The sequence below is a fragment of the Melospiza melodia genome, chromosome 3, assembly GCF_035770615.1.
Source record: "Melospiza melodia melodia isolate bMelMel2 chromosome 3, bMelMel2.pri, whole genome shotgun sequence".
In the NCBI taxonomy this organism is placed as follows: domain Eukaryota; kingdom Metazoa; phylum Chordata; class Aves; order Passeriformes; family Passerellidae; genus Melospiza; species Melospiza melodia.
The window spans coordinates 28,848,301-28,866,325 of NC_086196.1; the positions used below are offsets into that span (position 1 = coordinate 28,848,301).

Genomic DNA, 18,025 nt, shown 5'->3' on the forward strand with positions numbered 1-18,025 from the left:
TGTGATGATTGTGAGAGTGCTACCTGCAGGAGCTCACCTCAGCCCACCTCCCAGGGCTCTGCCTTCTGCGCTCGTGACCTTCAGTGCTGGGAGTGAATTTCACTGAGCCTAAGCAGAAAAGCTGTTCACTACACCACACCACAGAGCTCTCAGAAAGCTTCTGTTCAGCCTTAGACCCCAGAAATTGAGCTCCTTGATGTTTATACAGTTTTAAGAGGAGTCTGCAGAGAGACAGGAACAACTCTGAGGGGCTGAGAGGTGTCGGTCTCTGAGGAGACACGTGCAGGACTCTGCACCGGCATTTGCAAGGGACTCGTGGCTTCAGGCCACATATGTTGTATTTCTGTAGCTCAGTAAAAGAGGTGACAAAATCAAGTATAAACAAGGCCAGATCCTGGCTGCCAGGATGAAATGGAGACCTCCAGTCACCTGGGGATGGTAAGTTATTTGAGGATGTTGCTATGTGAAAGCTTATGGCAATACTTATGACAGAAAGGGGCACTATCCTCAGCAGGCACAGTCAAGAGAAAGTGTTGGGCAGGGACACAATGCTTGTACTCTAAAAGACAGAGGGAGAATCTTGAGCACATACTCAGGAAGTGGAAAAGCCCACTCAAAATTTGTTTTACTGTTCTGGAAGGTGAAACCTGTTTGGATTTGGGCCTTTTCACATCTGTGTGGCTGCATTATCCTGTAAGGTACCAGATCAGGAGAAATCACCAGGTTCTTGTGCATTTCCTTTATACCAAAGATAGAAGACTCTCTCAGGATTCAAGTCCAGGGCCAGAAGCTTTGAATAGTGAGGAAAACATTCCCAGCTGGCAGTTAGATACTCAGCTCCTGGGATGGAGCAATTTTAGGTCCAAACAACCATACAGTGACTTCCAATTGCTTACAATTTACACAGCCTTGAGCGTGTTTAGATGACTTTTCAGAATTCTGTTTCTACATCTTTCTGCCCCGATGCAACGGGTGAGGCCTATGTCACTGATTTCCAGAGAAGGATTGCAATGCTAAGCATGGTGCTGTCCATGTGTTTTTATGGATTATGCCTTCCTAGCCATGAAGTAACAGCACTTTCAGCCTGGCCCCTATGCTGGAGAAGACACATTCCACTCATGGACATCCTTGCCAATAATGTGCTACACCTTCAGACTCTGTGCACCTTCTGTAAAATTAAAAATGCACCTGTCTCTATGGGAAAAGACACAAGGCTGAAGGTTTTACTGTTCTCACAGAAGAAGTAAAGAGAGGGAATCTTTTCCTACACTGTCTGTAATTTTTCCTAACATGAGGAGTCGTCAATAGAAAGATAACTGCTCCAGGTCTTCAAGCCTATTAATCAATTGGATTACAGATTGAGATTGACAGATTATTTCATTAATAGAAGCCTGATCCAGTTCCATTTAACTTCAGAGAAAACTGAATTGTAATCCCAGAAGCAACTGGGGTGCTAGATTCATCAATATGGGGATTTACCCCTTGAGAAGTTGATGGATTCCAAATTCATTTCACAGAGGGCTGCTTACACATCCTACTATTCTTGAGCTTTGCTATATATGGAGAAAAAACACGCCCTAGTTTTGAAAAGATTTACATTCTATCATCAGTAATTCCAGCTTTCTAATACATTTACATTTTGATTTAATAGAAGTTGAATATAAGTTTTATGTTTCAGCAAAACAATTTCAATATCCATAAAGATTATAATATAAATCCTACTTCCTTCACTTGTCTGCTTTAAAAATTCAACAATAACTAAGTAATTTTTTCAGAAGACTAGGATACAGTCCTTTCTTTAGGGGCCTGTGTTGGCTTCAGGTAAAATGCTTGACAGTACCTCATCATTATTTCTCAGTAAATATACTTTCCATATTATTATTCCTGAACTTTATTTATATACAGACATACATATAACTCCTTTGCACTAAGAGAAGTCCCACAAGCATGGCAAGGACATAAATAACATTTCTCTAATTTTATTTTCATATGATTTTTTTTCAGATTTTGTGTAATATGTAAATAATAAAGAATAATGAAATAGTAAGTTAATAATGAAATAGTAAAGAATTCTTAAAAATTCTTACAACAAACAGCTCAGTAAATATTATTATTTGTGTTTTGCATTTAAGAGGTTTGCTAGAGTGCAACTGAAAAGGCTAGTAGACTGCCATGCAACTATTGTCAGAATTTATATCACAGATATACAATTAATTCTTAAAAAGATTACTAAATATTTTCCCTCTATTTTCAAGCAACTGACTAACCTTTTTTCAGGGAAGGTTCCACTTCACCTAAACCAAGAGAAAAAAACAGGTATCAGAGAAAAGATTAAAAAAACCCACAAACCAACAAAACCCAAACCAAAACAAAACAAAAACAATTCACAAAACAAAACCAAAAAACCAACACCTTTTTTCATGTTGGCTCATTTTATTTCAAAAAATATTTTTTCTTCTTTTTTGCTAAATGACAAGCATCAATTCTGAGATTTTGGATTTTTCATTAAAAATCTAAATTGCCATAGAGTTTTGGGTAGATAAATTCAAGGTGCAGTAGTAACTAAGGAAATATCCAAATCTCTATTCGTGCTTCTGAATATTGACTTGTGACTACAATTAAAAATGTACTTTATGCGTGTTTCCACATTTTTAGGAAAGGCTCACTGGTTCTTTTTTAATTCCAAATAAAGTATGAATGAAATTAAGCAAGACTGTAAATCTAGCAATGGCCAAGGCAAAAAAGAATCCGTTTCAGTGTAACTATGAGCACTTGTAGGACATGGAATTTGAAGGAGTGATCCCGAATGGCTGGCCAGGGTGCAGCCTCAGCTGCACTGACTGCAGCACAGAGTGGGCAGGGTGCTTAATGCACTTAATTTATATGATATAGTGCACTAAGATGCCTTGCTGCCCATTCACACTCCTGGCTGGTGATGAAATTCCACTTGGGTAAAGCACTGCCAGAGCTAAGGTTTCCAAATCTAGTGAACACCAGATCTCGAATTTTTGTCTGTCAGGTATTTCATGACTTTTCCTACTGCCATTAACACTTAGATACTCGAGTGTTTGAAAGTTTGCACATACTTTGGGAGCTATTAAATCCCAAAAACACACACTGATCAAATTTTAGAAAGCTGTCTATTTTTCATATTTTCTGTTTGTCAGCCTTAGGAGAGACTGGCTTTCTGCTAGTTATAAATCATATCTCAGAATAGGATGCCCAATTCACAGACTCACGTATAGCAGCCTATCTATTAGCATTCATATACAAGTTAATATAAAAAGCTCATGCACACATTTAAAAGGTAAACACTAGGTAATATCTCAGATTTCTGAACAAATGGGTAGAAGTCAGTTTCAGTACATGTCACTTTTTAATTATATTCTGGTGTAGCCAAATGGAATGTAACATAAACTACCGTGAAATGAAGATGTCACTCCTACACTTATCGCTTGTCAGAATGACCAATGTGATGTGACATGATGATCCACTACTGACTGTGAGCAGTCTCTGCTCATACTGGGGAACTCAGTTTTCTTTCTTTGTTTTGGTTTAGTTTTTGTTTTTTATTAACAGAAAGAGAGTTATTTCCAAAATCAAAATATTAGTAATTTACTTTCTTTTATCTGATTATGTCATGAAGAATGGTACCATAATAGCAAAATAATTTCTAGTAAACTGAATTATTTGCAATATGCCATCCAAAATCCCGTAAGTTCAGTTGAAATGTTATATTCTTTTTTCCTTTCAATATATTGCTCCATTATCAATATGTCAGATTGAAAAAAAGTTCTAAATTTCTTGGTGTATCTTGAATATTTTCCAGGGTTCTTTAGATTCTTGCTGATTAAAAGAAAATAGTCATTTCCATTCTCCGAAGCAATATCCTGATGCATATTTTGGTTGTGGCTTTGAAGTCCTATATAAATTAGTGTTCTTTTCTTCAAGATGTACTAATGGTAATATTTAATTCTGACAACTTTTCCGTAATAGTACATTAAACATGAGATAAAAGCTAACAAAGAGACCAAGTTACTGATTAGAATAGCCAGTGGATGCTTTATTAGCAGTAATGTTCACTTTTCCCTTTTGTTTGACCTTCTTGTCTGCGATGTTAAAAGCTGAGTAAGCCGTTTTAAAGCGTGTAAAAAAGCAGAGCAGTTACAGAAGTTTTTACATTACAAATACCTTCATCACTGTCATCATCATCACTCCATACGATGTCAGACAGTAAAGAAAAAAAGCCATATATCCAATCAGAAGACTCTTCCAGTGTCTCATGAATGATTCTCAGTGGTTCTGTGCTGAGCTTGTGAACAGATCTTCCTGAGTGCAGAGTTTAAAACAAAAGCGATTTGAAAAAAGAACCCAAACCAAACAACTCCTTCAGTAGTAAAAGTTCATCTTCATTTTATACAGGACTTATTATACTACCTCTTTCAGCAGAAACAAGGATTGTGAATGTTAATTTTTATTATTCAAGCATTTGAGGACAGCTCTCCTTCCTGTGGAAGGCTGGTATAAACTGTATCTTATTGCACTTGTTGTTCACAGAGTGATTAAGGACCCAGTGTACAATTTGGTTTGATGTTGTACTCCAAGTTCTGGCTCTCCTTCTGGGGCTTGCCTGGGCAAAATATAACTATGGATTTCATTCTAATATTCTCCATTTTAGATAATTGCTTCATTTCAGCCCAGTTTTTAATCTCAGATCCCCTGCCTCTTGATGCCCATCTAAAATTCAGTCCCAATTATGTTATATTTCCCCTCTGAGCTCCTTCCTTCACACAAGGCCTGGCTGAAAAAATTGAAACATACAGGATGGGAAGAAGAGAGCCGTGCATACTCAGGCCAAAATTAACCTGATCTCAGACAATAATAAACAGGGATGCAAATCGTGGCACAGAGACCGCTGCTTTCAAACTCATACTCCTGTGATTCTGGTTCTTCTCTCACAACTTTTCTAGAATTTCTTTCATGTACACTTGTGCACAAGTGCATACTTAACTTGTTCTGTTCTTAGTGCCCCTGTAGGCAAACAAATTGGGAAACAAGGAAACCTTCCTGGAACCTCTGGTGGGAGTGAGACTTCTGCTCCCCACTATATCCACACCCAGGCAGTGCAGCCATCAGTGGCTGATACTAGTACTCCCTTAAAGGCTTTTCCAATTGGGATTTCACCAGATTTCTCCATACCTGACACACTACTTCAGAGGGACTTCCCCATCTCTGACAGAATTCGGACCATTCTGTGCAGCAATTTTCTATTTTCTTGAACTTTGTACCAAGCATTTCTTAGGAAGAGGGAAAACCCTCATTCAGTCTATGTTACTTCCCACTGTACTTGAAACTGCAGACTGAGTAATTTCCTGGTCTGTGCAAAGCTTTTCCACAAATATGGACTACTGAAGGTAGACTTCAAATGTGATTTGAGCTTTTGGCCTAGTCTTGCTCCCAGGAGTTTTGATAGAGATATGTACCCTGAATTTAATATTATCAAGGTGGGAAACACACATCTCTTGTCTTTCTGTAGGTAAAGATTTTGGTAGGAAGCTGAAGACAAGTCTATTCAGAACTACTTCTGATTGCAGTGTTCTGACTCAGAAGCCAAAATCAGAAGCAGTCTCACATGGACTTGCAGGCTAAAAATCATGCAAGGTGCGGGCTTAGAGGAACTTTTTCAGTGACAGCAGTAGGAAAAGTTATTTTCTTAAAGTACTGTAACAAAACTTAGATGTAGCTTTATTTGAAATATAAATGCATCACTATTCGTGTTCATTTTATTTCTAATTAATTATTCTGAAACACAAGAGACCAGGCTGACTTTCTATTGGTTTGCATCTGCTTGTTGATAATGAAGACCAAATAAATATTATAGTTAATATTTTGTCAATATTGTATTATATAGGTATGTGCTGCTGAACAATCAGACACATCAAATAAATTGAAGGTATGACATGATGCAATGACAGAGTTATAAAGAAATTAATTTAGTGCACTGTTGTGCACACTATTTTATTCCGAAAGATTGAGTAGTAAACCAGCAAATATTTACTTTGTTTAGCATGACACTTATTTGCATTGTCTTCATGCACTGAGATACAGAAATTTAATTTTTCAAGTGATTTACCAGAAATTGTCTTCTCAAGCATTAACCAGGAAAAAGAATACCTATACTTAGGTATTATATACTTTATATATATACTGTATATACTTTACTTTTAAAAAGTAAGTTTATGACCTGACCCCTGATGCCATTTACACTTTACTCTAATCTAGAGGTGCTAAGGAGTCAAAGTGGACTAATAGAATGGACATGGCCAGAGGGGTCTTAGCATAATCAAGATTTTGATTCACAAGCAGGGATGGTTTAACTTTGGACAGCTGCCTTTATTTTCAGTGTGGCTATCCACTCTCCTTTTACCCGCTGGTGTCTTAGGGAGGGCTCAGTTACTTTTACAGCCACAGGTTTTTACAGCTGCAAGGACTACAGCTATAAACTAAACAAGAATTGGTATCAATTTATTTTAATTAACTGGTCTATCAACTAGCAGCTCAAAAACTGCTTCTGCTTCACAGGTAGCAGAGCTGTCCCCCCTGGGCAGGCAAGGGAAATGCTCAGAGAAGTGCAAGATCAAGAGCAGAGGAAATTATTCCAACCACCCCAAGGCAAGCCATCTTTGCTGATGAATCAGTCTTCAACATCGTATCCTGGTCTTTAATTCATAACATCTTCATACCACACTATGAAAAGGGATTAGAAATTATAAGTGTCTAGAGGCAAAATTGTGTGTCCAGTCATGCCTGTGCTAACAGGTCCAAGTTGCAAATCCTGTTTAACATAGAAAGTTTTGAAAAATCAGTTTTTAGCTATGTAGAGGACATTTTATTGGTAATTGCAAAATGAAATTTTGTATTAAACAGATACTGTGAGCTCATTTATGGTCTGATGCAAGTGGCATGAACCTGGAAAATAATGTCTTTGTGCACTGATCTTCTGTTTAAATTGTATTTCCAACATTTTTAAGAGTAGTGCTAATAATGATGTGTTCTAGAATTCTTAAGAACACCACACCAAGTAATGCTGAAGTGAAAATTAAGACTGATTAAATCCATGCTTTTAGTTCTCCCAACAATTTTGACAATACCAGGTGCTACAAGGTCCCTAGTAGAATGAAATGCAAAGGAAATTAAACAATTCTGGTGTTAACAAGTACAGAGAAAGATTCAATTTACCTCACACGCATGCAAAGAAAGACAATAATTTCCAGAAGATTTGCATACTCTTACTTCAAGAGTGAAGCTGAAAGAATGCAGATTTTCATAACAAAGTTTGAGCTTCATATTTTTAAATTTAGAGATGTCCAGCAATTGAAAACTTGATGAGATTTTTTGCAATCATATTGTAGTCAACACATTTGACTGGATTAGCAGTCTTCCATCCAAATTCTCATTTCTTAGGAGACTAATTATTTTAAAAGTAACTCACAATATATTTATTTTTCTAACATATAATGTGTAATATAGAATTTGTAATAATCTATAGCTATAGCTAATACTATTTTAGATTAATATAATTGATTTAAACTGTAATTGAAACATCATATATCACATAAAATCCATTGCTCTGAAAGTAGAGGGGGCAGGATTTTGCATTCAAATTGTAAAGAGGTTATTTCTCAGAATATTTATCAGATAGATATAGACTTGTGAAGTTTAAACTTTTGTTTAACCTTTAAATAGAGATTGAACCAACTTTTAAGTCTTAGATAAAATAGTAAACAATTTATAAATGCCTGCTGAAGGAGGGGAAAGGAAGTAAATGGTTACTGAGGAGGTAAAGCTCAGAAAAATACAATTAATATTGAAGAATTTAGTTGACACTACATAATTACTTTTAATCACAGTTTAAGTTCGGATTATCCTATTTAGTGAAATATACCTGAAAGGATACTTAATCCCTGGTGTTCCTAAACTCCCTCAAAAGCCAGTGCAGAAAGACATATTGCGACATTCAGAAGGCAAGTGTCTCTCTTTCCTCTGAAATCTGTTTTAGGGTTACATGAATCAATTTCCAAACATACCCACTCCTTTCCATTGACTAGAAAGGAAGCCTGAAAAATTAGGATGGATGTGTCACCTTATTTTCCTATTACTGAGATATGTGACATGGATCCTGCTAGTGATGTTGTTTCATATTTAAATCCTTCTTGTTATGGCACACTTTGGCTAAGCACTTAGATTTGTAACTTTACATTCATAATTAATGCCAGGACTATACAACTATTCCCCTTGATAAATTACTTACATTCCAGAACAGCACTGATTCCAAAAAAATGCATTGCTAGAATGTTTTGTTTGTCAAAGTATTTTATTACTTGCTGCAGTATAAGAGATGTTTTTCAGATCAATAAAAATTCCTCTTTCTTGTGCTGACATGTTCACTGCTGTGAGCATTATAACAGTTCTGGTGGTTTTTTCCAGAGGAAACATCAGAATTCCAGAACCTTTCTGGAAAATGATGAAATTTGGAAGAGTGAAAGCTGACAGAGGAAGAATTCTGATCAAATAGAAGGAATTTGTGTACTACCTTTCAAAGAAATCTTATCCTAGGACAACTCAATTGAATTTGATTGGAGAATGTTTGTTAGCCATTGGAGATACCTGGAAGATTATTTGGATTTTCCATGCTAAACATATGCAAATATATTTAAACTAAATATCTAAGAAATTGTTTCAAATGTGTTGCAGGTACTTCTAAAAAATTCCTATGTAATTTGAAGCAGCACATCAACTGCCACAGTTCTTTGTAGCTCTCTAACATTAGTGGTACAGAAACAGTGACTTGATTAAAAATGTGAGAACAACAGTCCTGATCAATTAATTAGTTCATTTCTGAAGTGTCTCTGGCTCAAAATCTTAATTCCAAATTATTTTAAAATCAAATTTTTAACCTTAATGGTAATTAATAACCCACACTTAACACAGCTCCTTGAAACCAGGCGCTGGCAAAGTTCTCAAGTCCTACAATTGGCATTAACAAGAAGATAGAAGGAAATTTTCATAAAGCAACAAAGTCTTTTTGAACAGAAAACCCCTTTTTTTAAAATCAGGGCGGATAATGAGTACTTTAAAAGTGATGTTTGGATAGAGAATTGAGTAATCACATGGTATGATTTACTGTAGCCTCTCAAGCAAATTTGGTTATGTTTAATAGTCTGTGACTTTTATTCCTGTGAAGTGCACAACAAAAAGTGACTAATTGATTATCTGTGCAAATCACTTCAGTCATTAGCTGAGTCTTAGTAACTGCCAGAAATGTAGTTTCCTATCAATCTTTTTTGCCTGTCAAATGGTTAAATGTATACTCAGAGTTCAACATGTGCTAAGGTGGCCTTTTTTATTTTATATGAATCACAGCAAATAAGTTAATAATTGCTGGATTTTCATCAATTACATATTTTGACTCCGTTGAATTGAATGCAATTAAGTTACAAATGATGGCAATTATCTGGTGCAAAGATTGATCTATGAGATATAAAGTGCTTCATTGACACTGACAAGGTACAGCTGATGAAGACAGAGAATTTCTGTTGTATTTGATGAAATACAGAAGCCTAACACTAGCTTTTGGTAATAAAACATATTCTATTCTTAGTAAAATATTCTATTATATATAGAGACCTATATTTTAATTTCAAAGTTTATATATTTTTAACTTTCTTTCTTTCTATTCTGTGATCTTTTGAAAAGTAGCATCTAAGATACTGAAGTCAATATACACATAGTCTCCTATTAGTAATGTCCCAGTTTATCAGCATAACTGTCCTTAGGTCTTACGTTTCTCTTTCATGGACTAACAGACTTAGAGCTTATAGCTCTAAGCCATAAACAGGTAAAACTCTGGTTAGTAATACTGAATTATTAGTGTAAAAACACTAACTGAATTTTTAATTATATTAGATATAAAAACTGTCCAAAAGTGCAGAGTCAGCTTTCTCAGTAATTTCCATGTAATAAGTACATATATTGTAAATATTAAGACTACAGCCTGTAGGTGTCTCTTTCTAATATCAACCTTAGATAATAATATTGAGGTCAAGTTCATAGAGGAAACCTCACTTGAAAGTGAACAAAAAAGCAGTTATAACTAGAATTTACTTGCCAAAATTTAGAAAGAAATCCACAAACTCCCACAAAGTAATTGAGTAATTTCAGGTCCATTTGATATAGCCCTACATGTGGATAGGAGTGCATGTTTGGGATGGGCTTTAAGCGTAGTTTATGTGACATAATTTGATATCAGCTGGAAGGTTTTGATTTGATAGTTCAGATCTTCATTAGGTGGTGTTTTCTGAAACACATCTGAAATAATTTGAAGCTTTATTTTTTCTCATTCTGTGGGTTCCGTCCTCTGACTAAGAACACAGATCTTCAGATCTGTCAGGGCATCTGTAATGCCCTTTAAAGGGCATTAAAAGTGTAAAATTAGTACCTCAGTTTGACACCATTTCCTGCGACTCTCCTGGCTGGGGGCATCTCTTAGCTGTCAGATCTACTTCAAGCATGACGAGAAAATGAGGAACAGGCTGCTGCAAGCCCCAGCCCGGCAGAGTTGGGGTTAGCTGAGAAGCAGTGCTGCCCTGTGCTGGCCTCTGCTCGTGCCCATGCTTTGTTATCAGCCACACACATCTTCAGAACACTGCAGGCAGAAGGTCTTTACCAGGTGGGAAACAGGGATCATCGCAATGTTGTGCTATACCTGGTGGCAACAGCATGAACCCCAGAAAGGCCAGCAAAAAAAATGAAGAAACACCATTAGCAATAACAAATGTTCTCAGCTGTCTCTAGTTAAAGGAAGCACTTAAGGAGTGAAGTTTAATCTCTGTGGGGCTGCTGTCATGCGGCAGAAATTTGAGTTCATTAAATGGAAAAACAATATGCTGTAGGTGTGAGATAATACAGTGTGAATCATAGCAAGGTAAAAACGTGGTCAAACAAAGCACAGTATTTTCACAAATCACAAACAAACTCGATTGCTGAAAATAATATATTACATATAGGTGATTCTAGTTAAGTTACTTCAATTTCTTCAACAGCAAATAACCTAAGAATTGCATCACTGCAATTGTTACCGGAATGAATTACTCGTTTGATTTGTTTGTTTAAAGTTAAAAATTTCACAGATACCATTATGCACTGGAAATTCGCTTTTTGTTTTGTGTCCCATGAAGCATATTTAACCATGAATTCTCCTCTTCCCTATACAGTGAGACAGTCTCTGGAATTTCATATTTTCAACTGCATAATGTCACAAAGTTTAATCTATCAAAATTTATCATCTTTTATACACTGGACCTTTTGGGATGAAAGCAGCACTTGCAATACTGCAATAGTTCATAGATTGTCACTCTTTTCTGTATAAACTCATTTTCTAGGGGTTTATAACTCAACTATGAAATCTGCTGCAGACTGAAACATGAGAAACCAGATGTCATCTGAGCAGCCCTTCTATAAACTGGAATTGGGCTTAAATCCCTTGAAAGGATTTTTTCATGGAAGAGAGAAAAAATGTTTTGTAGGTTTTAGGTACATTATTTGAAGTCTTATATAATTCAATTAAGAAGTTCATTAAGAACTTTGAAACAGATAAGCTGTTCAATCATCCTTTGAATTTACATTTATAAATACGGTAAAAAAATATATTTCAGAAGACTATAGCACTGTTTTGATACATTTCAGAGTAGGAGGTTTGTCTGAGGCTTTGCATGTTTGAAAAAGAGAAAAAATTATATGTTCCATTAAGTATGCTGGTGTTTTAAACTAATCCAGAAGTTAATTCTTTTTCCTGACTAAATGCAAATATATTTTGAGTTTAAAAACTGGTGTATATAAAGTCATAAAACACAGGAGCAAAAATAGCCACACTCTTCTTTTTGCAGTTCTTAAAAATTTCAAGTAAACATTAGCCCAACAGGGTGACTAAAGTGAGATGATATTGCAGAGAAAAATATATGTGTATATTCCTTATAATGATTATATACTCCCCAAGGCCAGACAAAATCCATCTGTGATTGCAAGGCAGTAATAAAAATGACCACAGGTTCAGGCAAGGAAACGGTGACTTCAGACTTTGTTATTCAGAAGCTACTATAGGAAGCCTCAAAACATTTGGCCAGATGTTTTGCATTAGCTTAAAAAGATTACAGATATATAATGAAAGAAATCATCTGCCTGGATGGGAGCTCCATGCACTGCTAACTCCTCCTTGCCAGAGGAATTACCTCCACAAAGGTCTGCCTTTGCTACAGGTCTCTAAAAAGCCTCTTTATTTGAGCAAAACAAATTAGCCCCAACAAAGAGTGTACCCATGTTTTGGTTTTTTTACTTATCAAAACAACTTAGTGAGCTCATTCTGCCAAGTGTGTCTGTGTGTGTTTTCTATGTTTTCATCTATATTATTCTGTAGGTAATTTTGGGTTTCATAGATTTGGTGAGGCTTCATTAGGTTTGATTTAATCTGGCCTTTAGGTGACTGGCTAAATCACTGTCAATTTACTCCTAATATTGAACACTCTGGATCTGAAATTAGGGGGATGTTAATTAGCTGTAATTGGTCACAGAGATGGCAGGGAATTTTGAATGCTCTATTAGCCCATTAGCAAATATAGATTCCTGGGCAAGCAGTCTTAAGGACTAAAATAATCTTAAATTATTGAGTTGCATTTACCAATTAAAATGTATAATCCAGTTATGTGTACAAGAAATGCATGAAATACATTCATGAATTATGAAGCCTGTTAAAAAGGTGTGTTTTCTAACAAAAAGGATGGAAGTAATGAACTGTTGCAAAGCATACATAAAGCCAAAATTAATTTTTTTCTTCATTTCTGAAAATATTGAAAATAAATGAGGTTCTTCAATGTGGTATACTACTTATTCCATATTTGTATACACTGTGTACTGCATGAGATTTGTAGTTTCTTCTCTCAAGCTTTTGTAATGCATGTCACCTTCATACCACCTTTGAAATATTTCAGTCATGTTCACAGTTGTACAATACAGCATGATAGGAATGCAAGCTTTCATTTGATTCCTCAAAGGAATGAGCATAATGCACTAAAGCACAACACTGCAAAATTTAATTTCCTTCTTCTGGGTAGATAGAACAGGGGTGAAACTTTCAGTACAGATCTAATTCTTGTCTCATACCTTCCTTGAAATCCACTGCTAAAGCTAAAACTGATTTGTAGATTCTATCCCTGTCCTAACTTCTGAACAAACTGACACATAACCACTCAGGAAGCAAAGCTTTACACATGCAAACTGTGACACAGGACCACCCTGCCATAATTTATGTCACAACCAGCACCTCCTCTATAATACAGAGTGCTATAGAATTTACAGCCATCATGTACTGGATGTGTAAAATTACACCAAACTGTATATTAAATCTTGCTGCGAGCAGATCTTGAATTCATGTAATCTAACATCACTTATAGAAACACTAAGTTTTAACCTTCCTCAGCCTCCCTCAGTTCCAAAAACTACTTTACAAATGCTGAATAAAGAGGGCCAGCAAAAAGCAATTTACCACATCTACTTTAGGATGAAACTAAACATCTCTTTGTCATATCATTCCAGGACAAATGTCATCTTATATAAATTGTCAAAATTTCACAAACTTGATAGTTTACTGTTAAAAGGATGTGAAACCATAGCAATCAAGAAGCAAAACATAAGGGTTGGCACTCTAATCACAGAGGCTAGTGTGAAATTCGAACCGATAAGTTAAAAGAATATATAAGAGCTAAAATACATATACTGATAATTTATGTATTTTTGGAAATATTTGCCTTTCAGGTAATGAGAGTAAAATTGTTAATTATTGAAGGAAAAGAAAGCTCAGGTTCAAGTTTAAAGTACTTCCTTCTCAGGTCACGTGTAGTGTTTTTACTGAATCTCTGTGTAATCTAGGCTACTCATAATCCAGGCATTGCACTTCCTGTATTTTCCAGAGCTTAGCAGCTCTGTAGTGCAATCAGGGGGAAAAAAATCCATGTCTATTCCTCAGTCACACAGTTCCCTGACTGGTTTACCAGGTCAGCCTGCTCCTGCTTTGTGCTGCGCTCACTCCTGTGTGGCACAGCCGCTGCTGCAGCTCTGCCATGGAGATGGTCATTTCTGGCACAGAAACACAGTGGAAGTCCCTGTGTAGGGAGCCCCCAGACCAGAATCCTCTGGCAGCTCTTTAACTGCCCTTCAAAATGTGCAGCCTGCTCCTCGGTCACCCTCCTGTCTCCTCTAGGCTGAGTTCAGCTCCCCAGCCTGCCTCATTCATATGCCATGCATCACTTCTGAGCATGAACTTCGTGGAACTTCAGGTAGAGAAACAGGAAAGAGATTGAAAGCACTGGCTTGTGAAAGGCAAGTGTTCTTTGAGGAGAAATACACTGGTTTTTTCTGTGGTTTATGGATTTACAAAGCCCACAGCTGAATATAAGTTTTTGGGCATCTTTCATTTGCATTTGAAAACTAGGAAACTAATTTAAATCTTGCTTGCAAAACTAAATTCACAGCCCCAAATATAACTATTTACTCTCTTTATGTAGGTCTTTTTTTTCAAAGAGAAATATCAAACCTATGACAAAAAAATTACTGGGTTTTAAATTTAAGGAGCCACTTAGAAATATGCCCTAAATTCTACTTTCTATAGGAAAAAGAGGCATTATTTCAATTGTAGGCAAACTGTCTAAACGTGAAAATAATTCTTGCATCAATAATGTCAGCTATGTGATATGTACAATCTTCAACTATTTCCATGGTTTTTTTTACAAATCACTGGATTTAACTAAAAAAAAAAAAAAACAGTAAGAAATCAGGAGTGGAAACTTAAGGGTTATGATAACAGCTATGAAACTATTCTTATATGTATGTAAATACATAAAACAGTTAAAAAAAATCCTTGCCTAACAAAGTACAGCAGTTCTGTCTCTTAATGTTTGACCATCAAAACCTGATTTGAATACTGGCTTAATTAATCACTTAGGAACAGAAATATTGCTGGGAAGGAAAAGAAACAAACTCATGAACTCTAAATACTGAAGTATCTCTGAGAGATCTTCACAAAATAAAAACTCACCCTGTAGATTAAATTTAGCATTGCTTTATTTCTACATCCAGGTCGAAAATGGCATTTTCCATCAACATTTGTAAGATTTAAGTTCATTTAACCAGTAGAATGTGAGCAGAATTCCATCTGCTTCAGAAGTTTCCTTCAGACTCTGGTACAGATACAAATTCTTATTGCTTAGCATTACCCTTGTTTATTGAGCAAGTGTGACCTGATAGCAAGTTCAGAAGTTTCTGAGTATTAGAATTTAGTCTGAGCTATGCCCTGGTTCTTGACTGTTCATTGAAAACATATTAAGAACTTGATTAACTGCTTGACTGATTGATTGACTGATTAATATTGAATATGGAAAACTAAAGTTGAATATGAGAGTTTCTTTCTTGGCTTGTCTCTCTGTTGTAGCATCAGCTGTTTGGTGTCCAAACTAAAATCTGATGCTTATTTTGGACGGAGGTCTCAAAAATAACTTTATATTTTCCTGGTACTCCATAGATGTCCTTCTGAAAACAAAGACATGAAAAGAAATTTTAAGAAAGTTTTGTGGTACATTTTGTCCACATTTGAAGCTCTGTGACATCTATTGATCCAGGATTTGTTGGTCTCTTTCAAGATCTATATTTGTTTCAAAAGCTTTCTAAGTAAATCCTGAAGTCGATATTGATATATAGCAGGACAAAAAAAATCTATTAATTTATCAATAAATGAATAAAGTCCAGGAAATTTACTCCAAAACATCAACTCAATTTCTTTTGAATTAAAAGTCTGAAGTCCGAATAATTCCTAGTTAATTATTGTGACAGATGCGATCACTTTAGAGCTGGAATTCCCATTTAAGGAGGACAAGGACACTAATAATTTGTTTTCTGGTTCACATACATGTTTCCCAAGTGTTAACGGCTGTTAGCCTCACAAAGGTTTTACTACTGAAGACTTGCTGAAGTCTACGTACCCTTTGCAAACATAGGTAGTTAATTTATTTCTATTTCATATAATTTCCAGATAAAAGGCCTAAATATTCTATTTTTTTTATTTGCCCCTCTTTTTTTCTGTTCCTCAATTAGAATCACAGTCCTTGTACCACCCACTTCATTGCCATCTTTGTCCCCTGTAATCAATATATATGTCATCAATCATATTTATGTTTGTCCTAAAGCTTGATCTTGTTCATTTGTCTATCCAAGTCTTAAAACTAGGTTAGATTATCGAAGACAAGGGTGTGTTTTAGCTAATATTAAGAATCTGGTCCTCTGTACTTATCGTTTTTGAAGATCGGTTTTAAGGTTAGCACATTCTTCTACATTTTTCTGATCATTGAACCGTGTAAGTAAATATCAGAATACTCAAGGCAACTATTAAAGACTATATTTCTGAAAATATTAATAATTACTAATTTCATTTTTCTAGAAAAAAAATTAAGTAGAAATTGGAAAACAGGAATCTGACCTTACATGCTCATATATAATTTATGTTACTTTCAACATATTCATTTTCCAGGATGAGGATGGGCTGCAAAATGGAGAGACTTAAATTATAAAGGTGCATGTGGTATAAACTAATATGTTCTGACATTTCTCACAATATCTTCTCTCTTGGTAAACTCAGCAGAGACACTGTGCTGTCCCCAAGGAGGTGAGACACTGGCATATTTGTGTAATAGATGCTGCCTAATAAATTTTTAAATTTGAATATACAAAGTGTCAAACAGAATATGCTAACTTTTACCTGCTAAGTCTTTGTAATCCACCAAGTCAAACATTACAATAGCCACTGCTGACCAGGTGACAATCAGAGCAACAACAAGAAGCCATGCTGCTGGAGAGCTGAAGGTGTTCACAAAGTCTTCTGTCACTGACTTCTTGCCCACTCTCATGGATGACGAAGGAACGGAGCCGTTCTTACCATCTATTATCGTCGTGGTTGTCGACATGTGTCCTGTACAGACAGACAAAACAGAGGAAAGCAGTGTAACAGCTTGGAGCCTTAAAGCCAAGAATATGAATGCTCTTTTGAAATTGTTTTGTCATCAGAATGTTTAAAATAAATATAAATATTTTATCACTGAAAAATGTTCTTGGACTTTCTGGAAGAAATTGTCACAACCAGCCTTTTTTATTATATGACATTTTTGAGTCTGCCACAAATAGCTACAGGCCTAGGAGAGTGATTGATGAAAGCATAAAATATTATTACCCTCCAAAGGATTGTCTTGTTACGGGCTGTAGGCCAGATTCTCAGGTGATGTGATTAAGTGAACTTCCATTGACTTTAATGGAGCTAATGCATATATGCCACTTGAGGTTTGGCTGGAATTCTGCTGTGAAGGACATGTATCAGTAGAAATAGAAATAAATATATTTAATTTCATCTGACAGAAAAAACAAATGATTTCCATGTCCATGATCCTTAAAAGTCATGAATAAGATTGTAGCTCATTTTTAAATACCTTTGTAGAATTTTTTACTTAATGAAATAATCTCCTAAATTATAATGGCAAAGCAAACTTGGTTGCAGAAAGCATAGGTTTGGTAGTGAAAAGCTGGTAGGAAGTTGAATGTTCCTTAGCTAAGTGACCAACTGACACACATTAACTATGTAATGGACAGTAGCAACAGTGACTTAACCTACTTCCCGAGGTCCTAAAAATGTTAATTCTGGACGTAAACATTAATTCTTCACACAAACCAAAACTATGGTAACAGAAACCTAACTGTATTTGAAAATTCTCAACTTAATCTGCTTCATAAAATACATTTTGATAAACTAAACAATCTAGGGACACACATTTTTTTCCATTATATACAATGTCAATAGTATAAATATTCTGAACACCACAGTTCAAACTAGTAGAAGACCACAGTGTCTCCACTTAGTTTGCAATATCTTGTATGT

General features: G+C 35.6%; 1 protein-coding gene across 1 annotated transcript in view; it reads right to left on the reverse strand.

Annotated features, from left to right (window-relative positions):
- The window catches only part of TRDN (triadin), a 224,527-nt gene that overhangs the window by 176,388 nt on the left and 30,114 nt on the right, over positions 1–18,025 (reverse strand). Inside the window, exons 2-5 of the mRNA XM_063153340.1 lie at positions 16,859–17,068; positions 10,727–10,765; positions 4,192–4,329; positions 2,268–2,294 (exon numbers count right to left, since the gene is read on the reverse strand). Coding sequence (XP_063009410.1) covers positions 2,268–2,294; positions 4,192–4,329; positions 10,727–10,765; positions 16,859–17,068 — 414 coding nt within the window. The remainder of the gene's footprint in view (positions 1–2,267; positions 2,295–4,191; positions 4,330–10,726; positions 10,766–16,858; positions 17,069–18,025) is intronic.